This window comes from Lissotriton vulgaris, chromosome 1_1 (assembly GCF_964263255.1).
Source record: "Lissotriton vulgaris chromosome 1_1, aLisVul1.2, whole genome shotgun sequence".
NCBI classification, from domain to species: Eukaryota; Metazoa; Chordata; class Amphibia; order Caudata; family Salamandridae; genus Lissotriton; species Lissotriton vulgaris.
Genome location: NC_141685.1, coordinates 603455132 through 603481542, shown reverse-complemented (window position 1 = coordinate 603481542; position 26411 = coordinate 603455132). Strand labels below are relative to the sequence as shown.

The following is a 26411-nucleotide window of genomic DNA, read 5'->3' as shown; positions in this document are numbered from 1 at the left end:
CACTGTTGAACGTGCAGTGTCAAAACTAATGCAAACTGGAGTTCCCTTCAGGAAAGTCATTGGGAGACACATTATGACTGAAATCGAATGGATTTCCTATATGTGTTCCACAAATCCCTCTCCTGTCCCGAGTTCTGAGAAAAAGTAGTATTGACTGAGCCTAATTCATTTGAATCACCCTATTCTGAGGCAGGATGATATGTTACCACATCTCCTGAGCATAAGCATTTGCCCTCTGAGCAGGGAACCATTTTGGAAGGTCCTCCTGTCTCACCAACCGAGTTGGGGCCGGCATACAAATTTCTGCAACCTGCATCTCCAATTGTGGAGAATGAGCGGCAGCTTTTAACATTGTTCGATCTGCCACAAACAATAGGCTGTCATTTTTACAGCCTGACACCATTCGAAAAAGTCCATCTATGCTGGGGGCAGGAGCAAATTTGTTGCCTGGTGTGGTGCTAATCATGCCTACCCTGTGCAGGCATACCATTATATTTGTTATTGCTTGTTCTACTGTTGGCCCTGCAAGGCCTTGTAGTGAGCACAATTAAGGGTTATCTATCCTTTTTGCCTTTTTTGTTTTTATTGGATCAATCTTCTCTATTTAAATCACCTGTTGTGATGTGGTGTACTAAAGATGTGACTCACGTTTCCTTGAATTGGAAGTTAAAGCTGGACATTTCTTAGGAGCACTGCTTTTGAGCAGATACACCGCTGCTCATTGTGGTTACTTACACTTAAAACAGTTATCCTGCTTACAATCATCACATGAGTGAACTGCAGATGCTCCCTGAACAACCAACCTACGCCCAGCCAAATTTATGATGAGGGACAGGGCAGCCTTCTTACCCAAAGTTCTGACTCTTTTTCACATAGGACAATCTATCACTCTGCCATTGTTTTAGGAAGAAGAGGCTCCCTCAACCGGACCATACTTTGACTGTCTACATTGCGCACGCAGAAGACCGTTGTGTGGATGATCAGCTCTTTGTAGGATTTTCTGGGGCAAAAAAAAAAAAGGGAAGGTGGTGCAGGAAAGAACCCTGTCAAAATGAATATCCCTCTGCCGCCAACTCTGCTACACACTGGCCCAAAATCAACACCCTGTAGGCCTGAAAGCCCATTGCACTAGGACAAAGGCTGCTACAATGTCTTTGGCAAGGCCTGGTCTGTTTCTGTACAGTAGGTGTCAGTGCACAGTTTAACAAAACACTACTTCCATGACAGTCCAGTCACCTCGGTCTTCCAACAATTTCTGGTCTCACTCCTCTTCTTGCGCCCTCCTCATCTATAGGAGGTACTGCCATGGTGTCAATGCTAAAGGCGCATAATCTTCAGTTAGAAGAATCCATCAGAAGAGCTAAACTATGATAGTGCTCTTTCTGGTGGATACACTATCTAAACGCAGATTCCTCGCTACCCTCCCATGTACCCATTCTGTGGAGTGTACTTCTTGACATCATTATAAAGTCCCAAGTTAGAATTTAGCACACTGTCATCTGCAATGTGTTCAAGGCACATCTGGGGGCAGAGGAGAAAGATTAAGAAACTGTTGTCAGTGTGCAAGGGTGTCTCCTATTTTCAACTATGCTTCTTCATTTATGGGGTAGTACAAAGTCAACATGAAGACATTAGGTGCTGTCTATTAGTTCGCAGGAGCATTGATATAAAATTCGTTGGGTACAGTGTGGTGTCTAGTGGTGTTCTAAAGTTGAGAAATTTGCGGTTATTGAGTATCCACCAAAAAGGTGTTACCAAAGGTAAGGATTTTGTTCAAGTTTCATGAGGCTGTGGTTGGCATAATTATCAGTCTGTTTAGGTACATCTGGATTGCTTTCACTTGGTGGGCCAGAATGACAGTCAGGCGACTGGGTTAGGGTTGATGATTATTTCTGTGCACAAAGGCTGGTCAAAGTAGGCCAGTCACTGGCCTTTGCAGTGCAGTGCCTTATGAAATCAAAACTGATCTTACACTCACACCACCATCAGATGTCCTGAACTGTCTTAGTAAGGTCACTCTGGGCAGCACTGATGGTGATGAAATCAATGATGTGTCTGGCACAGTAGTTGGCCATACCCAGAAAAAAAGTAAAGGACAGAGATGGTATTTGTGCTGACTTGAGGGCCTTTAACTAGTCAGGGTCGTATTTAATTTCCTTTTGAGTGAATAGGTGCCCAAAAAATTTCAATGATGGAATTTGCTGATGTCTTTGGGTGTGAGATTGGTGGCTGTACATATTTACTTCAATGGAATGGCTTTCAAGTGTTGAACCACTGACTTGACATTTTCATTCATGCGCGCAATAATCTACCTTCCTTTCAACTTGTTCAGTCTATGGAACACTCCAAGTATCAATATAGTGTCATCGGGCCTCAAAGGTCTGAATCCGGTGAGGCAGCATAGGTCTTGTAGGAGACCACCTACATTCTGACCATTGTAGAATTGTGACACTGTGTCAGCATTAGCTGCTACTACAGATATCTCAAATTCATCATGTATTCTATCCTGAGTTAGATGTTTTAAAACATCACCTGCAGAATAGTGCCATGGGATCCCTAGGGAATAATTTGAACATTTCTGGGCCGAAGCGGGAAAGTGCTAGGCAGGTGTATTGTCTATCTTTATATTAATGGTGGCTCTAGTTTCAACCAAGAAAAAAAACTTAGTGCCAGCAGTGTCGATACCCAGTACAATTCCTGTGAATATCGCTCTCTACGGTTACAGGACTATCACAGATGGAGACTATCTTCCCAGCCGAAGATCATATGCAACTGGGATGAGCAGTAGCGCTGATGGCTTTTTCCTTCTCATTGCTTCCTTCACTCATGCCATGCTGTTATTTCTGCGAAATGTTAGTTTTCTTTTCTCATGTAGAGGCACCAGAAGGTGCAGAAATACTAGATTGAGCACATCTGAGTCCGCAGACATTTTAAAAATACATGTATCTTCCAAATGGGTGGTATTTTCTTTGAAGTACCAAGAAGCTTCTGGCAGCAGGATCAGCCCCGCTTTCTTCAATGCTATTTTGTTGTCCTTGTTGCAGCAGAAGTAACCATTATGGTCATCCACCGGTGCCGTTAATCCTATGCTTTGGCCTGAACACGGGCTGAGTGAGCCGCCAGCACCTCCGTCGAACTATTTTCGAACAGCCTTGGCTATTGAAGCAGTCTGGTCCCGAAACTAGGCCCACTGCTGTGCCTTCTGTACCCATTGTGTGATATCTGTCTATGACTCAACCCTGTAGTCTGGTGGCTAAAGTTCCCATAATTTCGGCAGTCTCTGTCTCAGAGTACAATATGGAATGTCCATAATCAACGTTTTATAGGTTGAAAATACTTACACATGTGCCAGTTTGTGATCTGAATGGAGTTCAGATGCAATGTCCTGGGTATTAGAGCCAGCACAGTGAAACAGAAACCTCAACCCTAAAACAGCATCAGTGTAGAAACGCCTAACCTAGTGTGTCTATCTTGAGCCAGACTTCGCAAATCACTTCGGTTGAGTGAAGCAAGAAACATACTCACCGCAACATCATCCATAGCATCACACCGCAGAAAAAAGCCCAACAATCTATCCTGCTACCTAATATCCTAGTGAATGTTTTTTCATAAGCACCTAAATTTCACTCTCAACAGGATAGGGCCATGTTCCTCCGAGTTTTCTCTTCCATATCCAAGTAATAATATCAATGTCCATTTACTTCAACCTTTCATTTACTCATCTCATAAAATTATGAAACATTGTCAAATCAAAATGTAATCTATTGGCCTTTCATTCAGGTTAGTACAAGGCTGAAGTAAATGAACATTGTGTTTGAGGCATATGAGCTGTAGATCATATGCTTTAGCATAGATCGCCATCTAATATTGGGTCCGGATGTTTGCACTTTGTTTTTCTCAAAGAAGTCTTTGTAGTCACGAGGTAGGTGACTCCTCCCTTCGGTGATAGTGCATATGGGCATCGGCTCCATCCTTAGATTGTTTCCGCCATCGGGTTCAGATGTGTATTACAACACTCCGGTTCGGTGTAGTTTTCGAACTTGTTTGACGCGCAATCCTCTACCCTCCACAGTATTGTCTTCGACGCGCATCGTTCCATCTGAGAAAACCTTCGATCAGGAAAATCGAGGTGGACTGATGGGCTGACCCATGCCGACGGCGCTAGCAGCTGATAGAACCTACTCCATTTAAACTATATCCCGGGTGTTGTGCTAAGTTTCCACACACCGACTTGCACGAGGTCTGCAATCTCTGCTTATCCCCGGAGCACAACAAAAAGTACTGTGAAGCCTGTCAATCGTTCCGATCAAAGAAAACAATTTGTAATTGTCGGGCTCAACGCCACAAGATGCAACACCAGAGCGGCTCCGTACCGGACATCTTCGGAGAAGATCCAGATATCCAACATCCAGTCGAAGGAGCCGGGGAAGAATAGGTCTCTGTGTCTGAAGCAGACTCCAACAAGGAGGAAGAAGAGCATATCACCCCGGGTCAATGTACTGAGAGTACTGATCCCCCTGTGCCCAGTCAACATAAAACAAAGGCTCCAGTACCACCTTGGCCTCTTGGCTCAGGTTGTCACAGACAAAAAGTTTCCAATGCCCCACCCCGTAGCCAGGTCTGGTGGCTCAGTGGACTAATGCAGAGGTCTGTGTTTGACCTTATGGTCACAGGTTCAAATCCCAGCAGGTCCACTCAGCCTTTCATCCATCCGAGGTCGATAAAATGAGTACCATTGAGTTGGGTAACAATAAAACATCTGTTATTGAGCGCCAAGATACCTCCGGGTGAAAGTTTGCTTTACAAATACACATGTTCTGTTATGTTATGAAGAAAAGCCTTCTGGCTCAGGCTCGAGTCGGCCCCATTCCGGCGCCGAACCAACACCCATGGCACCAAAACATAAGTCCAAGTCTCTACAAGTTACTTTGGAACATAAAGTCTCCAAACCTAAAAGTTCGGAACCGAAATCCCCAACACCTACAGGTTTGGAGCCACCAACCTCCGTACCAAAAGGCTCGGAGTTGAAATCCTCTGCTTCAAAAGACTCTGAGCTGAAATCCTCTGCATCAAAAGACTCGGAAACGAAACCCTCCGTACCGAAAGGATCGGAGCCCAAACCCACCAAACACAAAGACTTGCAGCCTAAAACTCCAACACCAAAGGCGCCGGAGCCGAAACTCTTGGCACCGAAAACAGCAAATAAAGTAAAGGACACTCCACCCAAAGAGCCTCGGTCCGATTAGCCATCTTTGAACCCAAAACAAAAAAAAGACTTAAAATAGGGCATATTCAGGCCACTCTTCCTAAAAAACAGAAGCTGGACCTCACAGAGGATTGTTCTATTCCTCTTAAGACAAAGGACTTTGGTACCAACCCTTCTCCACCTTACATTCCACCTCCCTCTCCTCCTATTAATCCAAATTTGATTATTTTGCCATCAAATTCACAACCACCTCAACATTCACCTAGCATTCAGGATGAGGATCATGGGGTGGGGATGGAGATACTGATGAGGACCAGGACATACCACAAGATCAGGACAGACCTCAAGATACTGATCCTTGGGAAAATTATGATAAGGAACCAGATACAGATAATGACCCTGACCTGTATCCTTCTAGACCCTCCCCACCTGATGATAAAATTGGATACGCTGAAATCATTAACAGACCTGCACAATATCACGGAGTGGAGCTCAATAAAGAGCCTCTGGAAGAGGATTTCCTCTTTGAGACACTCACTTATTCTCAAAGATCTACTCACACTTTACCTATGCTAAAGGGTATGTTAAAGCACATGAATGAGGCTTTTAAAGACCCAGCCAGAGCTAGAATACTCACAACCAGAGTAGACAAAAAATACAAACCCGCTCCTACAGACCCTACTTATCTTAAAGGTCAGTTGCCTATGGACTCTATTCTAGTCTCGAACACTTGCAAGAGAACTAACTCTCAAACCACAGGTGAGGCTCCCCCTCCTGACAAGGAGTTCAAACTCATTGATGCCTCAGGTAAGAGAGTGGCTACATAGGCTGCAGAATATTGGCTTATTGCAAACACTCAGGCTCTGCTAGCGCGCTATGATAGGGCTTATTATGATGAGTTAGAACAACTCATGCAACACTTACCCGATCAATACAAAGCAAAATCTAATGACCTTATCCAGGAAGGCAAACTTATCAGTAACACTTCCATTAAATGTGCACTTGATGCAGCAGACTCAGCAGCTTGTGCAGTAAATACTAGCGTGCTACTGTGCAGACACGTTTGGCTTAGAATTTCTGGTTTAAGCAGGCGGTACAATCCTCCTTACTAAATAAGCCTTTTGATGAGGAACGTCTTTTTGGGCCAGCTGTAGATACCTCCCATGAAAAAGGACACTGAGGTCGCAAAGTCTATGGGGGCTTTACAATTACCAACCAACAAAGGATCCTTTTGACGCTCCGTTCTGCTTCCTGCGGACTCGGACGCTCCCTACGCTGCTCCCTGACTCACCTTGCTTCCCTGCTGGGTATCGTTACGCAGCTCCGCTGCTCGCTTTGGCTGCCACTACATTGCTGCCTGATTTGTTTGCATCGCGCTAATTCCGCATACCTTTGCCCATTTACAATTACCGACTTTCATTCTTTTATTAATTTGCGCCGCTCCGCTGCTTGCCCTGGCCGCTGCTGCCTGCCTGGCATCATAATTCCTATTGCCGCTCTGCGCTGCGTGTTACTGTGGTCACAATCGATTTAGGAAGGTAAAGTGCAGCTGATCGACCCTACGAGGCCACCGGCCATTTTGTTGTTGTTGTTGTTGGTCGCCCTGCCCTAGTCTCCACCCCGCTCCCGCCTTCCCAGCTGACCCGCCCTCGCCCCTCCCCCCTCACCACCATATATGACAGTAGTTCCCGCGCGCAGCGTCCACGCGCAGCGACCGCGCCCAACCCGCGCCGAAGGTGCGCCAAAGGTAAGCCCGTCTCCGCCCGTCCGCGCCTGGACCGCGCCCAGCGCCAGACCCCATGCCCCTCGCGCTGCCCTGCTCCCCCGCATTACCTACGATGCCGCCACCCTTTTAGCCCTCAACCCCGGCCGCTCCCTCAACTGCATCCAAGCCGCTCCTGGACACACCCATGGACCATTCTCCTGCTACTCCTGCAAATTCAGCGGCACCAACATCATCCCCGCTACGACCACACCACAGATTCCTGACCCCAACCACCTACAATGCATCCTGCTCAACACCCGCTCGATCCACAGACACGCCATTGACCTATGGAATCTACTAGACACCATCGCTCCAGACGTCGCCTTCCTAACGGAAACATGGATGAACGCTTCCTCCGCCCCAGACATCGCCATCGCTATCCCTGATGACTATAATATCACACGCAAGGACCGCACCGACCATACAGGAGGAGGAATCGCTATCGTCCATAAGAAATCCATCCGCATCTCTACCAGCTCTGACGCCAACCTCGCTAACTCAGAACACCTTCACTTCCAGATCCACATCGACCCCAAGACAACTCTCAGAGGCACCCTCCTCTACAGACCACCAGGACCCCGCGCAAAATTCAGTGAAGACATCACGGACTTCATCACCCCACACGCGCTCCCCTCCAAAGACTACATCCTTCTGGGAGACCTCAACTTTCACCTCGAAAAGTCTAACGACCGCAACTCCGCCACCCTCTTAGACAACCTCGCCAACCTCGGACTTAAACAACTTGTCACTACCCCCACCCACATCGCAGGTCACACACTCGACCCCATCTTCACCTCCAGCAACCATGTCTCCTTCAGCCACACTACGGATCTCCTCTGGACTGACCACAGCTGCGTTCACTTCACCTACAACAAGCCAAAACCCATCATCCACCTCCAACCAACCCTACAGAGAAACTGGAACAAAATCACCACGGATCAGATCTCCGCATCACTCCTTCAAACCTCCCCAGCCCTCTCTTCTAACGCCAACGAAGCCGCCTCCAACCTCACCCTTTGGTTATCTAACACCGCCGACTCCTTAGCACCACTGAAAAAACGTCAACACAAATTTGGCAACAAGAAGGCCTCATGGTTCAACGATGATCTCAAGAAGTCCAAGAAACTATGCCGCTCCCTTGAAAAGGCCTGGAAAAAAGACCCATCCGCCAGCAACAAGGACGCCTTCAAAAGCGCCACCCGCACTCACCACCAACTGATCCGAAAAGCCAAGAAAACAGCATTCAAGGATCAACTTGACAACAACGCCCACAACAGCAAGGAACTTTTCAACATCGTCAAGGAATTCTCCAACCCATCGGCCAACTCCAACGACATCACCCCCTCTCAAACCCTCTGCGACTCCCTAGCTTCTTTTTTCCACAACAAGATTGCTGACATCCACAACAGCTTTGACAACCAACCCGGAAGCCATCCCTCCCCACCATCTGCTGACCATCCTCCCCCCGTAAACACCCTTAACGCCTGGAACCCAGTCTCCACTGAGGACACCATCCGCCTGATGAAGTCCATCCACTCTGGATCCCCCACAGACCCATGCCCTCACCACATCTTCAACAAAGCTGACTCCGTCATAGCACCGCACCTCCGAGACGTCATCAACTGCTCCCTCAACTCCGCCACCTTCCCTGAAGACTGGAAACACGCTGAACTCACCGCCCTTCTGAAAAAACCAACAGCAGACCCCACCGAACTCAAAAACTACCGCCCCATCTCGCTTCTTCCATTCCCGGCCAAAGTCATCGAGAAAGCCGTCAACAACCAGCTCGCCGCCTTCCTCGAAACCAACAAATCCCTCGACCCCTCACAATCTGGCTTCTGAGCCAAACACAGCACTGAGACCGCCCTCATCGCAGCAACAGACGACATTCGAACTCTACTGGACAATGGAGACACAGTCGCCCTCATCCTCCTTGACCTCTCTGCAGCATTCGACACAGTCTGCCACAGCACCCTTTTACAACGCCTCAATAACATCGGAATACAAGGAAAAGCACTTGAGTGGATCACCTCGTTCCTCACCGGAAGAACCCAAAGAGTCCGCCTCCCACCATTCAAATCCGAGGCCTCTGAAGTCATCTGCGGCGTACCTCAAGGATCCTCACTCAGTCCCACCCTCTTCAACGTATACATGAGCCCCCTCGCGGCCATCGCCCACCAACACAACCTCAACATCATCTCTTACGCGGATGACACTCAACTGATCCTTTCTCTCACCAAGGACCCCAGTACCGCCAAAACTAACTTACACGAAGGAATGAAAGAAGTCGCCGAATGGATGAAACAAAGCCGTCTGAAACTGAACTCAGACAAAACAGAAGTCCTCATCTTAGGTACATCCCCCTCTGCATGGGACAACTCCTGGTGGCCGGAAGCCCTCGGAAAAGCACCCATCCCGACAGACCACGCACGGAACCTCGGCGTCATCCTGGATTCTTCACTCTCAATGAACAGACAAGTCAGCGCCGTATCCTCTTCCTGCTTTAACATTCTTCGCATGCTCAGAAAAACATTTCGCTGGATCCCCTCCGAAACAAGGAAAACAGTCACCCACGCTCTAGTCACGAGCCGACTGGACTACGGAAACACCCTCTATGCAGGTACCACCGCTAAACTCCAGAAGAAACTACAACGAATCCAAAATGCCTCAGCCAGGTTGATATTAGACATCCCACGCAACGAACACATCTCTGGTCACCTTAAAGACCTCCACTGGCTTCCCGTCAATAAGAGGATCACTTTCCGACTGCTTACCCACGCACACAAATCACTCTACGACAATGGACCAGATTGCCTCAACTCTCGACTGTCCTTCTACACCCCCTCCCGCCAACTTCGCTCTTCCAGCCAAGCCTTCGCCACTGTACCTCGCATCAACAAGACCACCATGGGAGGCAGATCCTTTTCATACCTGGCTGCTAAAACATGGAACTCACTCCCCGCCTACATTCGCCTCACCCAGAACCACCTAGCGTTCAGAAAGCAGCTTAAAACGTGGATATTTGACAAATAATCCCCCTCCCCTTCCTAAGCGCCTTGAAACCCTCTGGGTATGTAGTGCGCTATACAAATTTTATGACTTGACTTGACTTGACTCCTTTTACAGGGGTGGCTCAAAAACAGTGTCCACAGAAAATCCCTCCTCCTCTTACAAGGGGGATAATCAATCCACCTCTTCCACAGGCTATTTTTGAGAAAGTTATAGAGGGAACAATAATAGGGGAAGAGGCAAAGGCAACTCCACATGCACTTCCCTCGCAAAGAAACAGTGACTTCCCTGCGCTACCCCCGATCATTCCACACCTGTCTGGGCACGTCCCTCACAATATCCGCCTGTCTTGAGTTCAATTACCTCATACAAGTGGGCACTACAAATTATGCAGTATGGTTACTGCCTGGAGCTTACAAGCACCCCCATCCCCCAACTATTCTTCCAAAATCACATACAATGTCACCAGAACATCTCACTCTTAAAACAAGAGGTTCTCTCTCTTTTGGAAAAACATGCAATATAACCAGTTTCATTTCATCATCAAGGGACAGGAGCATACTCCCTGTACTTCCTAATCTCCAAAGAGGACGGCTCTCTCAGGCCTATATTAGACCTCAGATAGCTAAATCTCTACAATCAATCAGACCGCTTCCACATGGTCACACTCCAACAGGTGCTTCCACTGCTTCAGCAGGGCAACTTTATATCCACTCTGGACTTAAAGGACGCATACTTTCATGTTCCCATCCACCCAGCGCATAGAAAATATTTCAGGTTCATGGTGGACGGAACACACTATCAATTCAAAGTTGACCCGTGGGTAACTACAGCACCCAGAGTCTTTAGCTAGTGTCTGGCAGTAGTCGCATCTCACTTAAGAAGGCAACACATTCACTTCTTCCTTTATTTAAATAATTGGCTAATAAAAGCCAAATCGCAACACAGCTGCCTATGCCACACTCAAAGAACTGTTCAACTACTTCACAACTATGGGTTCACTGTCAACCTCGCCAAGTCTCATCTCCAGCCACCCAACACACAAGCGTATCTGGGAGCCACAATAGATACTTGCAAAGCTCTAGCATACCCCAATCCAATCAGGATACGTAACATGCAAAATCTAATATCACAATTTCAACCTCAACACTCTACCAGCCCGAGTGTTCATGCAATTGATAGGAATGATGGCCTCTTGCAATCTAATCATTCCAAATGCGCTCACTACAGGAATGCTTAGCACGTCAGTGGAACCAGGCTCAAGGAGAGTTAAGAGATCGAGCGTTGGTAGACGGCCGCACCCATCGCTCTCTGCAGTGGTGAAATGTACAAAACCTTTCCAAGGGACGGCAATTCCTCAACCCGGTTCTGAAGATAGTACTAACAGCAGACACATCTCTCACAGGTTGGGGAGTGCATCTTTACAAACACACCATTCAGGGCATGTGGACTGTACAACAAAAACAATTCCACATAAACCATTTAGAACTACTAGCAATAATTCTTGCTCTCAAAGCTTTTCAACTGCATCTAGTAAGCAAAGCTGTCTTAGTTCGTACAGACAACATGACAGCAATGTACTACATACAAAAACGAGGGGAGCACACTTCTTACAGCTTTCAGAACTAGCTCAAAGCATCTGGAGATGGGCCATACCCTGAAAAATATATCTCCTTGCAGAACACCTCCCAGGAGTAAACAACCAGATTGCAGATCTGCTCAGTTGTCAGCGACAACAGAGCCATGAATGGGAACTTAATCCTCAAGTTCTCCTCCCATTCTTCCAAATGTGGGGCAACCCAGAAATAGAACTGTTTGCCACACACCTCAACGCAAAATGCCCAAGCTTCGCCTCCAGGCACCCACACCCATTATCCAAAGGCAATGCGATATGGATGAACTGGTCTGGAAAATTTGCTTACGCTTTTCCACCTCTCCCACTATTTCCGTTAGTGGTTTGGAAGCTCAAACAGCATTCCCTCACTCTCATCCTAGTTGCTCCAAAATGGACTCGACAGCCATGATTCACAACATTGTTGGAACTATCAGTAGTTCCTCACCAAAAACTACACCTCTCACCCATGCTTCTCACTCAGAGCTGAGATAAAACACCCAGATCCCAGTCATCCCAACTTTGCAATTTGGCACCTGAAATCCTAGAGTTTGGCTAGCTTAGCCTTCCACCAGACTGTATGAGAGGCTAGGCACCCTACCACAAGAGCATGCTACGCAGCAAAATGGATACGACTTGTAGTGTACTGTACTAACTATCAAATCAATCCACTAGATGCTTTAATCTGAAACTTCATTTGTTACCTATTACACCTACAGCGTTCTGATTTTGCGTATACATCCATACGCTTACATCTTGCTGCAATAGCTGCTTACTTACAAAACAGATAGCATTTGTCTCTGTTTCGAGTAACCGCTATCAAAGCTTTTATGGAAGGACTCAAAAGAATCATTTCTCCTAGACTTCCACCTTCTCCAGTGTGGAATCTCAATCTAGTTCTGACTAGACTCATGAGTCCACCATTTGAACCTTTACACAAATGAGAAGTACAGTTTCTCACATGGAAAGTAGCCTTCCTTATAGTCCTCACATCTCTTAGAAGAGTGGGTGAGCTTCAGCCATTAACTATACAAGAACCATTTTTACAAATACACCAAAATAAAGTGGTTCTTAGGATTAATCCCACGTTTTTACCCAAAGCCGTTTCTACCTTTCATATCAATCAGTCTATTGAGTTGCCTCAACCACATTCAGTGGCCGAACGTGCTCTTCACAGATTAGATGTTAAAAGCCATACTATGTTACATAGAAAGAACAAAAACTTTTAGGAAAACAAATCAACTTTTTGTTGCTTTTTCGCCACCTCATAAAGGCAATCCATATCAAAAGCAGGTATTGCACAGTATATAGTTAAGTGCATTCAAATATGCTACATTAAAGCTAAACACACATTAACAGTTCCCCCTAGAGCACACTCTAGACGCAAACTAGGTGCTTCTATGGCATTATTAGGGACTATACCCTTAGATGACACCTGCAAAGCTGCAACATGGTATACACCACACACATTCACAAAACACTATTGTGTAGATGTGTTAGCAAGACAGCAAGCTAGCGTGGGTCAGGCAGTTGTACTAACACTATTTCAAAGCACTGCAACAGCTACAGGTTAGCCACTGCTTGGGAGATAACTGCTGTATAGTCTATGCTAAAGCATATGATCCACAGCTCATATGCCTCGAACGGAAAATGCTACTTACCCAGTATGCATCTGTTCTTGGCTGTAGAATCATATACGCCCACCCGCCTCCCCGGGTACCTCTAACTGTTGCAGTATTATCTTACTTAGATACATTACAAATGAACATCTATCTTTACTACTTTACTAACTCCATCATCACCCTTTATGGCAAAACAATCGAAGGATGGAGCCGATGCCCATGTGCACTATCCCTGAAGGGAGGAGTCACCTACCTTGTGACTACAAAGACTTCTTCAAGAAAAAGAAAGTGCAAACATCCAGACCCAACACTAGATGATGATGTATACTAAAGCATATGATTCTACAGCTCTATATTCCAAGAATAGAGCACAGTGGGTAAGTAGCATTTTCCTTTTATTTGAATCTAGAAGAGAAAATTCTGAGGGAACATTACACTCAGCACTTCTTCACGTCACCCAGAACATGGTCCACAGCATCAACATCCCTGACTTGGGATTTCATCAGAATCCCCCTCAGGCAAAACAGGTTTTGTTATGTTATGTTAAGGAATTTATTGAGCGTATTGACGTACACCAAATGTTTTCATGGCGCTGAGGCCTAGGGGGAGGCTGCCGCAGTGAGAGGATTAACTTCGTTATATTCCTGGGAGAACAGCCAGGTCTTAAGCTGTTTCCTAAATTGTGCATAAGAAGTCCCAGACCTCAACTCCACAGAGAGAGTGTTCCAAAATTGCGGGGCCAAGATCGCACATCTTAATCCCCCATTTTACTTGCGTTTAATGGACGGAGTAGCCAGCAGATTCAGATGGGAGGACTGCAGCTCCAGAGAAGGAGCTTAGCGCTGGATCCTAGATGAGATAAACGCTGGACTGTTTGAAGATAGTGCTTCCCAGCTTGAAAGCACAGCGTTTGGCCACAGGAAGCCAGTGTAGACTTTTCATTAGCGGTCTGACGTGGTGCCATTTGGGCTGATGGAAAATCAACCTAGCCGCTTGGTTCTGTACCAGCTGTAAGTGATGTAATTGATAAGCTGGCATACCTACATACAGTGAATTGGCCCAATCAACACAGGAGATTACCAGAGCTAGGATGCCTAAAGTCAGGGCTTCCATGGTCAAAATTCTAATGATCCTCCAAATTTTTCGCAATTGGAAGAAGCAGGAGGAGACCACTGAGCCAACCTGAGTTTTCATGGACAGATCATTGCTGATCACAATACCCAAACTTTTGGTAGAACTTACTGGGAGTGGGGAATTTCCCAATAATGGAGGCCAAAAGTTGGAGTTCCACAGGGTGGCTGACCCACCCGTAAGGATCAGCTCTGTTTTGTCAGGATTCAGATTTAGTTGGTTACTATTCATACATTTGCAGATAAAATTCAGGGTAGATTGGAAGTTGAACACAGCAGATGCCGATTGGTTGATATCAAATACCAATTGAAGGTCGTCAGCGTAGTTAAGGGTTCCAACCTTTCTTTCTTTCAGGGAGCAGATCAGGGGTAGTAAGTACAAGTTGAAGAGAAGCAGTGATAGGGAGGAGCCCTGGGGAACCACAGGTCAGTTTCATTTCATTGGAGGAAAAATTGGCGAGGCAAACCGCTTGAAGCCGGTTGCTGAGGGAAGAAGAGAGCCACGTCAATGGCAGACCCTGGATCCCGGCATTACTGACATGGTCAACCAGGAGATCATGATCGACCGTGTCGAATGCCACTGACAAATCAAGACGTACCAGGGCCTGGGTGATGCCCTCATCTGCCCCTCCTGAGCTCGTCCATAACCGTAAGAATAACTGACTCCGTTGAGTATGCAGGTCTAAAACCTGCCTAATGAGAATCAAGAAAGTGGGAGTGTTCTATGAAGGAGCTGAAACAATTTGCCACATGAGCCTCTAAGATTTTCCCTAAGTAGGGCAAAAGAAGATGGGACGATAATTGCTGAGGACTAGAGGGTAAGAACTAGGTTAAAATTGTGACAATTTCCGCACTTTCTAAATATTTTTGGGACTATACCCAGCTTGAGAGAATTATTCAGGAGTGAAAGAGGTGAGAAAGGCTTCACGTAATATCTGGGGGGGACAGGGGGACATCAGTTAGTAGGAGAACCCGAACCAACCTTCTTGAGCAACCCAAAAAATTCCTCCCTGGAAATCAAAGGGATTTGATCAAGCAGAAGTGGATTTTTGCATATAAGCAGAGAGTATATGGGGGAGGTATAGGTAGGGATGCTAGACTTAATAGTGGCAGTTTTCTCAATAAAATAGGAGTTGAGAGAGTCGCATAAGGATTGCAAAAGGACAGGTTTCACCATGACTCTATCTGGTTAGGAAAGCTCATCTACTATAGAGAAAAGATTCTTGTTCTTGTTTGCCGAGTTTAGGATTTTCTTAGAAAAATAATCCACCTTAGTATGAAGAATAGCGTTTTTATTTTCTTTAACCAGTTGGCTGCTAGTGGTTTTCCCCTCCTGTGCTGGAAAGTAAGATTTATCATTGTTCATGACAAGGTCAGCTCGTCATAAGCACAGCTCCACTGTGCCTTATGACGAGCTGAGCTCATCATGAGCAGGGAAGGGGTTAAGCTGGGTTAGAAATATATCCTTCTTAACTGGGGAGTAGTGGCGTCTCCAGCTATGTTCTGCGTGTCTTAGAGCAAGTTTCTTTGCTTTTAAGTCGTCGTAGAACCAAACGATGTGTGTCATGAGGTCTCATGATTTTGGTTTTCTTAAGAGGAGCACCACTGTCACTAGCAGATTCAAGCCATGTCTTAATGCCTTCTGCCTGATTGTGGATAGACTCCTGTACTGATGGGTCGTGGCGGGTAATAGCTAGCAGAAAACACCTTTGTTTGCATGTATCCAGTTTCTAGCCATATGGTTCTCTAATCGTTGGGGCTTGGATGAGTGAACACTGGAGAGAGTGAATGTAATAAAATGGTGATCCGACCAAGTACAAGGAGAAATCAATACCTTAGAGGTCTTCAGGTTAGATATCCAGACTTGGTCTAAAATGTGCCCTTTTATGAGGGTAGCTACGCTCACATGCTGAGTACAATTTATCCCAAAGAGTAGATCTGCCAGTTCAGCAGAGCTACCACTCTCCTGTACATCATTGGGCCAATAGTTAAAATCATGATTGTGAGGATGCTGGCATTATTAATGACTAGATGTGAGATCATTTCACCCAGTTACTGGGGGAATGTAGGCATGTGATAAGGTGGTAAAGCGCAAATAAAAAGACTGAGGAATTCAAATTTCAAAACTAGGCTGTCAACTGAGGGTAAGCCTGTGACCCCTAGTGAGGTGAACTAAAGTTTCTGATGAATGATAGCTGCAACCCCTACCCCTGCTTTACCTGAGGTCCTGTTTGCCTGAAGAATATAATAGCTATCCGGTACTGCTGCTAGAATATCAGGGGAAGACTCTTCAGTAAGCCACGTTTCAGTGAGAAGGAGTATATACGGTTGGACTGAATCTAAGAGTTGAAAAATTTCGAGCTGGTGTTTCACCAGCGAGCGAGTGTTCAAATAGATAACTGTAAGTCCCCTTAACTCCTGATGCTGTGGGGTGGCATAATCTGGCGAGATGATTTGTTTGAAATGATCCTCCAGGCAGGAGGGTTTTGGATACATTTCTGGGTAGGTATCGCTATGTATTAGAATCCCCACCTTGTCCAATTTAGCCCGGGTGTTGGTGTCAATTGGCATGTTACCTTGCAGTTGTTTCAGCTCCTTAGCAGAGTAACGGAAAAGAAGAGCATGGAGTGTAGCCCCTAGCATATTATAAACAAGAAGGGAGAGTAAAGGGATTTTTATCCACCTCGGTGGACGGAAGAGTACTCCTGATCCCCTGGGTAGGTAACTATATAACAAAAAGGAGTACCACCATAAATAAGGCTAAAAGGCGATATCGGTGGGATGAAATTCTAATGAGGAAAAAAGAAGAAGTCCTTCTTTGTTTTTAATAAACCCCTCACTCACCGACCTGGTCGGTGACATGCTTCATCATCTGGGCCACCTTGACAGCCGAATGCCGTCAAGGTGTGCTGCGACACCTGAGATACAGTGGAACGGGTATGTGAGTGATGAATGCAGAAAAAGAAGTAAGTGAGTTAAAAATTGTCCTGGTATGGCTTATATGTGAAAAAAATGTATTCTAAGACTACTGGACAATAATAAAAACAGTGTGTGTCGCTACAGTAAAGGTTTTGTTATGACCAAATGTATCTGTAATATATGTGCAAGGTCTACATGTTTCAAACCGAGTGGAAAATGCCGGTTTTTCTTCAGGACCAAAAAAAGGAGTTGGGTGGTCAAGGTACACTAACACCCTGCCATACCTGCAATCCTTTGTTCCCTAATAACAAAAGTAGTTATAGGGCAAGAAAAAGGTAACCCAGAAGTGGTTACATTAAAGGCAAAAAACCTGTAAAGAAAGAGAAAGTATAAGTCACAAAAACTAGTTACGTGCCTGCAACGTAGTGAAGTGACAGAATCTGCTCTTTCTGTGAATCATCCCACATCCATTTAAAGCGGACTACTTAAGTGCGGTGATCGAGTATCATTTCGGTGAAACTAGTATTGTTTCAGGACACACCTATCGATGTAAGTGTGAAAGGTGAAAAGAGCATAATTTGTTTACCGCTTGCTTTCTTAGGCTGAAGGTGCGTGCCTAAGTAGCATTCATATCCTAATAGTGCCAAGGATTACCGACGTGCTAATGCTACAACTTGATCAAAACATGACAATACAGTACAAACACTACACAAAACACATATTATAAATAAAACGTGCTTACTCCTAGTTAGGGGTTAATTGACTGCACGGGTTAAGAGGGAAGGGAGGCCACAGTTCAGGAAACATATTCTGTAAATGAAAAGTGAGATGGATCAGCTGAGTAACCGATGGTATGCTTATTGGTACCAAGCTGCTGCTCGAGTTCGGCAAATTGAAACGGACGCATTTCTTTTTCGAAAAGCCAGGACCTACTTACAGTTTCCGTGGTCAGTTTACAGCCGTGTACCTATTACGCCCCTCCATGTGCCCGTCAAGAGCCAAATGCGGAGCCGTAGGTAAAGGCAGCCGCCATCGGAGTCGGGGTGGGCATGGTTTCTGTGGCGTAATGACGTCACGCGGCCATCGCAGAAACTATGGAAGCCTGTAAGGTACCGGGGGGTAGTCCTGGAAACGGGAATGCGTTTCAAGGTGCTCCATTAAGAGGAACGTGTAGGTATAGGGGGTTGTCAAGGAAACGTGAAAGCGTTTTGCGGTGTTCCAATCCGGAAGGGATTGGATAGTTATAGCTATAGGGAGATTATTGACTGGCTGAGAGGGGGATTTTATAGGCAAGTATAGAGAAAATTATCGCCAAGATATTGTTCATATTTTCACTTGTATGGTAGAACTTGCATTTCTTTCAGGACACGTGACATTGCAATTATTTTAGGTATAGGGTAGATGTTCGCCCTGCTAAAGAGAGTTAAAAGAAGAAGGCGTCAACATCAGGGGTATATGATCCTAAAGGATCAAGGGCAGGATATCATATAATGGGCAGGGAAACTCAAGAGAATCAATCATTCAACATGGGATATATAGGACTGGAAGTAAACCAGTGGGCTTAGAGTCTCATAAAGATACTCAGGAAGGTCAAACGTTAGAGTACACTCGCCCATGGTATATTATCGTTTAGACCATTTAGATGTGTGGATAGTCTGTATACCCATCTTTGCTCCTTCTCATACAGACGTTTCTGTAAGTTAGGTCCAGAAGATACCTGTTCAATGATAGTCCAAAACATGTTGTTTGGTGTGTGACCATTCTCAATAAAGTGATCAGTTAGCCGGGTTGCATTTTTCTTGCAGCGTATGGTGCTGCGGTGTTCGCAAATCCTTTGTTTCACTTAGCACGTCGGTAATCCTTGGCACTATTAGGATATGAATGCTACTTAGGCACGCACCTTCAGCCAAAGAAAGCAAGCGGTAAACCAATTACGCTCTTTTCACCTTTCACACTTACATCGATAGGTGTGTCCAGAAACAATACTAGTTTCACCGAAATGATACTCGATCATCGCACTTAAGTAGTCCGCATTAAATGGATGTGGGATGATTCACAGAAAGAGCAGATTCCGTCACTTCACTACTTTGCAGGCACGTAACTAGTTTTTGTGACTTATACTTTCTATTTCTTTACAGGTTCTTTGCCTTTAATGTAACCACTTCTGGGTTACCTTTTTCTTGCCCTATAACTACTTTTGTTATTAGGGAACAAAGGATTGCAGGAATGGCAGGGTGTTAGTGTACCTTGACCACCCAACTCCTTTTTTGGTCCTGAAGAAAAACCGGCATTTTCCACTCGGTTTGAAACATGTAGACCTTGCACATATATTACAGATACATTTGGTCATAATAAAACCTTTACTGTATCGACACACACTGTTTTTATTATTGTCCAGTAGTCTTAGAATAAAAATTTTTCACATATAAGGCATACCAGGACAATTTTTAACTCACTTACTTCTTTTTCTGCATTCATCACTCACATACCCGCTCCACTGTATCTCAGGTGTCGCAGCACACCTTGACGGCATTCGGCTGTCAAGGTGGCCCCGATGATGAAGCATGTCACCGACCAGGTCGGTGAGTGAGGGGTTTATTAAAAACAAAGAAGGACTTCTTCTTTTTTCCTCATTAGAATTTCATCCCACCGATATCGCCTTTTAGCCTTATCTATGGTGGTACTCCTCCTTTTTGTTATATAGTGTAGCCCCTAGCGCCAGTCGGCTGCGGACTGGCGCAGACGCGCTTGCCTTTGGCATGCCGTCGGCCGTCATTTAAGGCTAAAAGTGGAGATAGACTCCTCCCCCCGCCCAACCTGGTAGGCTCTAGGGGTGAAACCGGAAAACCCAGTCCGACAGCAAGGGAACAGGAAAAGTGCGAATAAGGCCGGAACAAGGTACAACAATTCCAATTCAATACATTCAATGTTAAAAAGATTTAGCAGCGTGAAGTTAAAAATCTATTATGTTTTTTAAAAATGAGCCGCAATTGGTAACGCACAAAGCGCAATTTTGTCAGAACGCACAGAGCAGCACTCGTACCTAAGACGAGATGAGGAAAACAATTTCGAAATACAGCACAGCAGCAGACAGCAGACTCCAGTCACTCAGGAGAGCGCATATTAGTGGAACTGCCTCATCGCCACTGTATAGTGGTGCAAACACTGACACACACATAGACCTATTTAAGAGAAAACCTTTAATGCAATAATTTACTGACATGGGCAACCACTTAGCATGGTCAGATTTGCAGGAGCAGGTAAGAGCACTGTCTCCTCCACTCTGTGACTAGCCCATCACAGAGCCTGCAAAGGAGGAGCAGAGCAACAGAGCTGGTGTCACCATAGCATTTTACATGATGACATTACAAGTTTAACTCCCTCTCTCAGGTGGGACATCTTCTAAAGCAAACTGGCTCATCTACCATGATTTCTGTACAGCATCTGCCTGCTTTTTTACAGCACAGCTGTGGTTTTCTAACAACATCTTGGGGAAGTTCTGAAAGCTTCAGTGGGAATGCATTCTGCACATCATTTACCATTGGCTTTGTGTTTTGTAACTCACATTTACTTGCTTTCTATTTGCTGGTTTTATTTGTTTTAGGCTATCCAGCTTTAGTACATCCCTCTGATCAAGGATATCCTATTAACTGTATTCTTCCACTGCTCTCTTTCTGTAAACAGGCCTTTAAATCTTGTTCTTATCTTTTCACATTTACTGTGAGTTCAAAGAGAGAAGTGAAATGTCAGGCTCTGTTGTTGAGGGGGATTTTGTGTTTACTTTTCTTTCTCTGACTTCAAATTGTGAGTATTTAAGTAAAAATCCTACAGGGTACCCATTTGAGAGGAGAGGCTGTAGGATGTTCTTTTTTCTAGCACACACCAAAATGTAAATGTCTGTAAATGAACTCTGCAGGTATTTCAGAATTAGGAAAGCACGAATGAAGCATACGTTTTGTAATTCTGAAGTGGAATAAAATATTTTGATATGATAAAAACAAATCAATACACTTGGTGATGCCATTTCCACAAATTGTTGTTGGTGCGCTGTACAGTTTAATCAGTAAAACGGTATGCATGTGGAAATGTAATGGCCATTTCAATTGAAAATGTGTTGTCCATAATAGCAGTGCAATACCACACCATGCATACTCCACTCTATGCAACCCCACTCTGCATTTCTAGTCTCTATTGCACTCTCCTCCACTCTGACAGTCTACTCCACTCTACGCCACTTTACTCCACTCTCCCCTCCACTCTGACACTCCACTCTACTACACTCCACACCATTTTACGCCAGTCCATTCTGCAACACTCTATTTCATGACATACCATGGCATTCTACTCCCCAGTGGACCTTTCCACCATATGCCACTGCACTCTATGCCACTCCACTCTCTGTCGCTCCTCTGACACTCTACTCCACTCTACTGCACTCAATTCCGCTCTTCGCCTCTCTAACCTACCACACTCTACTCCACTCTGCCTCTCAAATCTGACACTCCACTCTACGCTCTTCTACTCCATGCCTTCCACTCTACGCCCTTCCACTCTACGCCCTTCCAATCTACACCCTTCCACTCTACTCCCCTCCATTCTACTCCCCTCCATTCTACTCCCCTCCATTCTACTCCCCTCCATTCTACTCCCCTCCATTCTACTCCCCTCCATTCTACTCCCCTCCATTCTACACCTCTCCGTTCTACACTCCTCTATTCTATGGCCCTCCAAGATACACCCGTTTAGGCCACAATGCGCACAACACTCTACTATCCAGTATACCTGTCCACTATGCTCCACTCTATGCCACTCCACTCTGACACTCTTCTCCACTTTGACACACCATGCCACTCCACTCCACACCCCTACTGGTATATTGGAGAATCTACCACATTCTGTGCCACTCCACTCCACTCTATGATACTCCGCTCTGCAATACTCCGCTCTACAATACTCCCCTCACCTGTGGTCCCCTCTCCTGTAGTCCCTTCCCCCTCCACTCTCCTCCACACCCCTCCATGCTAAGACCTGCCATGATATGCTCCTCTACGCCATGACTCTCTATGCCATGAACCTCTATGCCACAACACTTTATGCTACAGTACTCTACAACACTCTATTCCACACCACTGTTTTGTAAGCCATTCTACTCTACTTCACTCCAATCTACACCACTCAATGACACTCTATGCCTCTTTATCTAGGTGACTCTATTCCACTCTGGGCCCCTCCATGCTACATCCCTTCGCAACACTTCACACTACGACATACCACGCCACTTAACTTTGCTCTACGTTATTCTGCTCCACTCTACTCTAAGACACTTTACTCCACTCTATGCTACACCCCGCTACTCTATGCCCTTCCACTCTACATCACTCCATACTGACAATCTACTCTACTCCACAACACTCTGCTCCATTCCACTTTGCGACCCTTCACTCTGCGGCCCTCGACAACACTATGCCAAGCCAGTCTATGCAATGCCAATATACCACACTCCACTCCATTCTGTGCCACAACAGTCTATGCCCCTCTACTTAACTCTAATCCATGACGCTTGACTCTACGACACTCCATTGTACGCCACTCCACACTCCTCTCCACCACAAACTTTTAGCCATGCTAAACATGCGCCACACTGGTGTACAACATGGCTAAAACACATTGGCAAAAACAATAGCTCTTGCATAGGCTAGACCTATTGGCTTACCAATGCTTGTACTGCTGCAGCAAACGCGTGGGTGTAACACTTTGGCTGCGGCTGGAATTCTGCGCCGGTGCTGGACATTTCGATCGCGGGCATGGTCATGACGGCTCCCAGCCGTCATCAGCACACGCCCACCGTGACTCATGACGTCTGGGAGCTGTCATCAGCACCGACAGGGATAATAACGGGGAAGGATCATCCCCTCTCCCTGGCCCCACTCACTTGTTTATCAGAGGTCAGTTGTTTTCTCTGTCTCCCATCTAGTCAATGAGTCTCTCTCCGTCTGGTCCCAGCTTCAAGCTTACTAGTGAATCATTGATGCATGTGATTCTTTCCAAGAGGACTCTTCTAGAGAACCATAACTTGATCTTGTTCCAGAGTAAGGCTAAGTTGACGTCTTTCTTTTCACTGTGTGTTGTACAGGAAGAAAACGGAATAATGTTCCAAGGTGCTTCATTCCAGGTCATGTGTTGTTATATGAATAAGATGATTTATTTGGCACAGAACTAGGAACTTGAGCTTCTTCATTGTCCCTCGGAAGCTGCTTGACTCTGCCCCCTCAGTCTACGTATTTTTGATCAAGCCCATAAGTAAAATACTGCTTATAGTTGATTTGTTGCTGTAGTGGTGTCATGTGTCTGTGTGTGTTTGGGCTAAGTGGGGGAATGCTGAGTAGATGCTGTGAGAATGTAATGATGCGTAGAAAACTGGTGTCTGTGTGCTGGATGACGCCTGGGATTTGATTACTGGTGGAGGAGTCATCAGGCTGTGGCTTTAATGTAAGGGCCTAACTTGCAATAAATGACGTGAGTTGTAATTGATGGCTCCTGACACTTGTGTGAAGGGCCTGCACTCCAACTACAACAGATGTCCAACTGTTAGAGAAATGTTTACAGATATTGTTTATAATGCCATTTGAGTCATTAAGAGTATAGCGTTGATACTTTATGCGAGAATGCAGGAGATTGGTGGTTCACGGGCTCCAGAGCAGGAGGGAGGTTTGTCAAAAATACCACATAATAATGTGCCTTCTAGAGCGGTAATAAGAGTACGGGTGGCAGGCAATACTGGTCGTTTCTTAAGTGACTAAATTTAGGTATGCTGCTGTATCAGAAGATATTACCAAACATTTGTGCTGTTGGATGTAGTGCTTGGTAGACTTGATCGTCCCTTGGTACTGCAATTTGTTGAGCATTTTATGTTCTTCCCGTAGGTTGACGCCAACAGTTTTTACTTAGAAAACCATTCTTTGGATACAGAAAATACTCGAATTCAGAAGAAATTGGCAGAGCTTAACCAGTACGTAAAACATGTAACTGTTTTACAGTTAATGTCCTTTGAGATTGTTTTTTAATCGATTGTTTTTTTCTTGAATACAGAAAACTAGAGAATATGATTACACAAAATCGAGAACTTAAAGAAAATGTTGCACACCAAGAGGAAAGTCTTCGTAAAAGTTCATTTCAGCTAGATGAGAAATCAAAGGAATGCAGTACTTTAGTAAGATTACTGGAAACTGCTGTGGAAGATGGAAGGAAACAGGTATGCATAGATATGAACAAAATCTGGATGCATATTTTCTTAAAAGAAATCCCAATCTGGTTTTCATTATTGAAAATGTATGCATGTCAACAGTTAAAATAATACGTGACTCACGTTTCTGGTGTTTAAGAAAATGTGTATTTTTACCATAAACAAGTTATTTCTCAAAGGTGTCAGGGTCGCTTTGACAAAAAAATTGCAATTCACGTAAGTTGATTATATGATCTTTCCAGACCTTTAGATATCCGTGACTGGTCAGGGTTCTAAAAGTGTTGATCACTTTTGTGTAAACGTGTCTTCTTTGCACTGCCATGCAGGGCAGCCTTAATCTTAGTTTCAGCTACTTTAGTTCTTCATTTTTGGTGGTTTGTTAAACCACAGTAAAGTGTGATTAATCTCTCTATGTGTGATGTATGACCTATACGTTCGCTTAAATGCGCACCATATCATACCAATGTTCAGTTATCCTTATGTCTACTTGGTTTGTACTGTGATATTTTCTGCGCTCTGCATCTGGCATTATCTCCCATCACTGTTTTTGAAGGAGTAGCAAAGTATTTTTTCCGTAACTTGGCTCTCTATGTGTCTGTCCTCGGAGCCATCATAGTTGTTGAGACACGTGCTTCTACTTTGATGAAATTACTAAGAAATGTTAGACAATAAGTCTATGAAAGCTTTGTGCATGTTGTGCTTCTTCACACTAACTTCGATCCTCCCGGAAGTGAAAGAGCAGCATAGAAGTTCTACCCCTGCGTGCTGACATCAGTTCCTTTATTTTTGTATTTTCCTTTGCATATCCGGAGCTCACTCCCAACATTTTGCTCACCTCTTGACAAGTTATAATCCAAAATTCCAATTTCCAGTGGGCAAAAGCACCATGTCCCCTCCTAAAACGAATGGGATTATTTCTTGTTGGGACTGCTGCAAACAAATGTCTGTGACAGCTCTCCACGGGGTCTGTCTCTGGTGCTGGGCATGGCACACGACTCAAAGTCCAGCAAGGAGTATGCCTTTATGAACCCAAAGGTGATCTGGGAATGGAAAGCAAAGCTAAATGTTACAGAACACTGAAAGAATTCCATGAACTCCGTCCTTCTCTCAAAGTTGAGGACACTAATCCATTTCCGCTCAGGAGTACATACCTACAGCAGGTCGTCGTCTAGGTCCAATAAGTCAAAGTCTGAATGGAAGCACAAAAAGTCGAAGCGGGACTTGTCCCAAGTCCAACAGTTTCAACCTGGGAAGTCTTGAGGATGTCAGGGTACCTTGGGGTTCTTGCTCCATGGTTGGCATCACAACAGTTTGAGATCTTCAGAGAGGGCATGTTTTGAATTTGCTGCACTATTTTAGATCTCTCTGGCACACTTTCGGGATCCAAGGATCTGTTAAGTCCTCCAGTTGGGATACCGCTGAGGGCCGGCCCCGGGTTCTTCTCTGATGACGAAGCCAACTTCCAGTCTACAATCAGACTCCATACCAGTCATTGACACCAGAGGATGACTCCATTCCTATCGTCCTATCCAACTCCAAGTTGAATACATCTCTGCCTCGGCTGAGATCACTCCTTGATGCTGTACCGACACACCTGGTCCCAAGTAATTCTGGCCTAGTCTTAACTATGTCTCTATCTCAAAGCCGCACCCCAGCGCTCCAACTTTTCAGTTCGGACTCTGACTAGATGCAACCAGTAGGGTGAACCTCAATTCTTTCCTCACAACTCTTCCTGATAGTCGAAACTCCTCGAGACCTTTGGGAAGCTGATATTTCCTACGGGAGAGATAAGCCCATCCTTTATGGACATGGATACCCCAGTCCTTTATTGGTAGGGGATCACGCAGACAATGCACAGGTCATAAAAAGCCATAGACTTCCCAGTCCCTCCACCATCCACCTTAG

At 45.3% G+C, this 26411-nt stretch overlaps 1 protein-coding gene across 7 annotated transcripts in view; it reads left to right on the top strand.

Annotated features, from left to right (window-relative positions):
* ODF2L (outer dense fiber of sperm tails 2 like) overlaps window positions 1-26411 on the top strand; it is a 319588-nt gene that overhangs the window by 235945 nt on the left and 57232 nt on the right. For all 7 annotated transcript variants that reach the window (XM_086954112.1, XM_086954108.1, XM_086954099.1 and 4 more), the window contains 2 exons: window positions 24187-24272; window positions 24353-24515. In XM_086954112.1, coding sequence (XP_086810238.1) covers window positions 24187-24272; window positions 24353-24515 — 249 coding nt within the window. The remainder of the gene's footprint in view (window positions 1-24186; window positions 24273-24352; window positions 24516-26411) is intronic.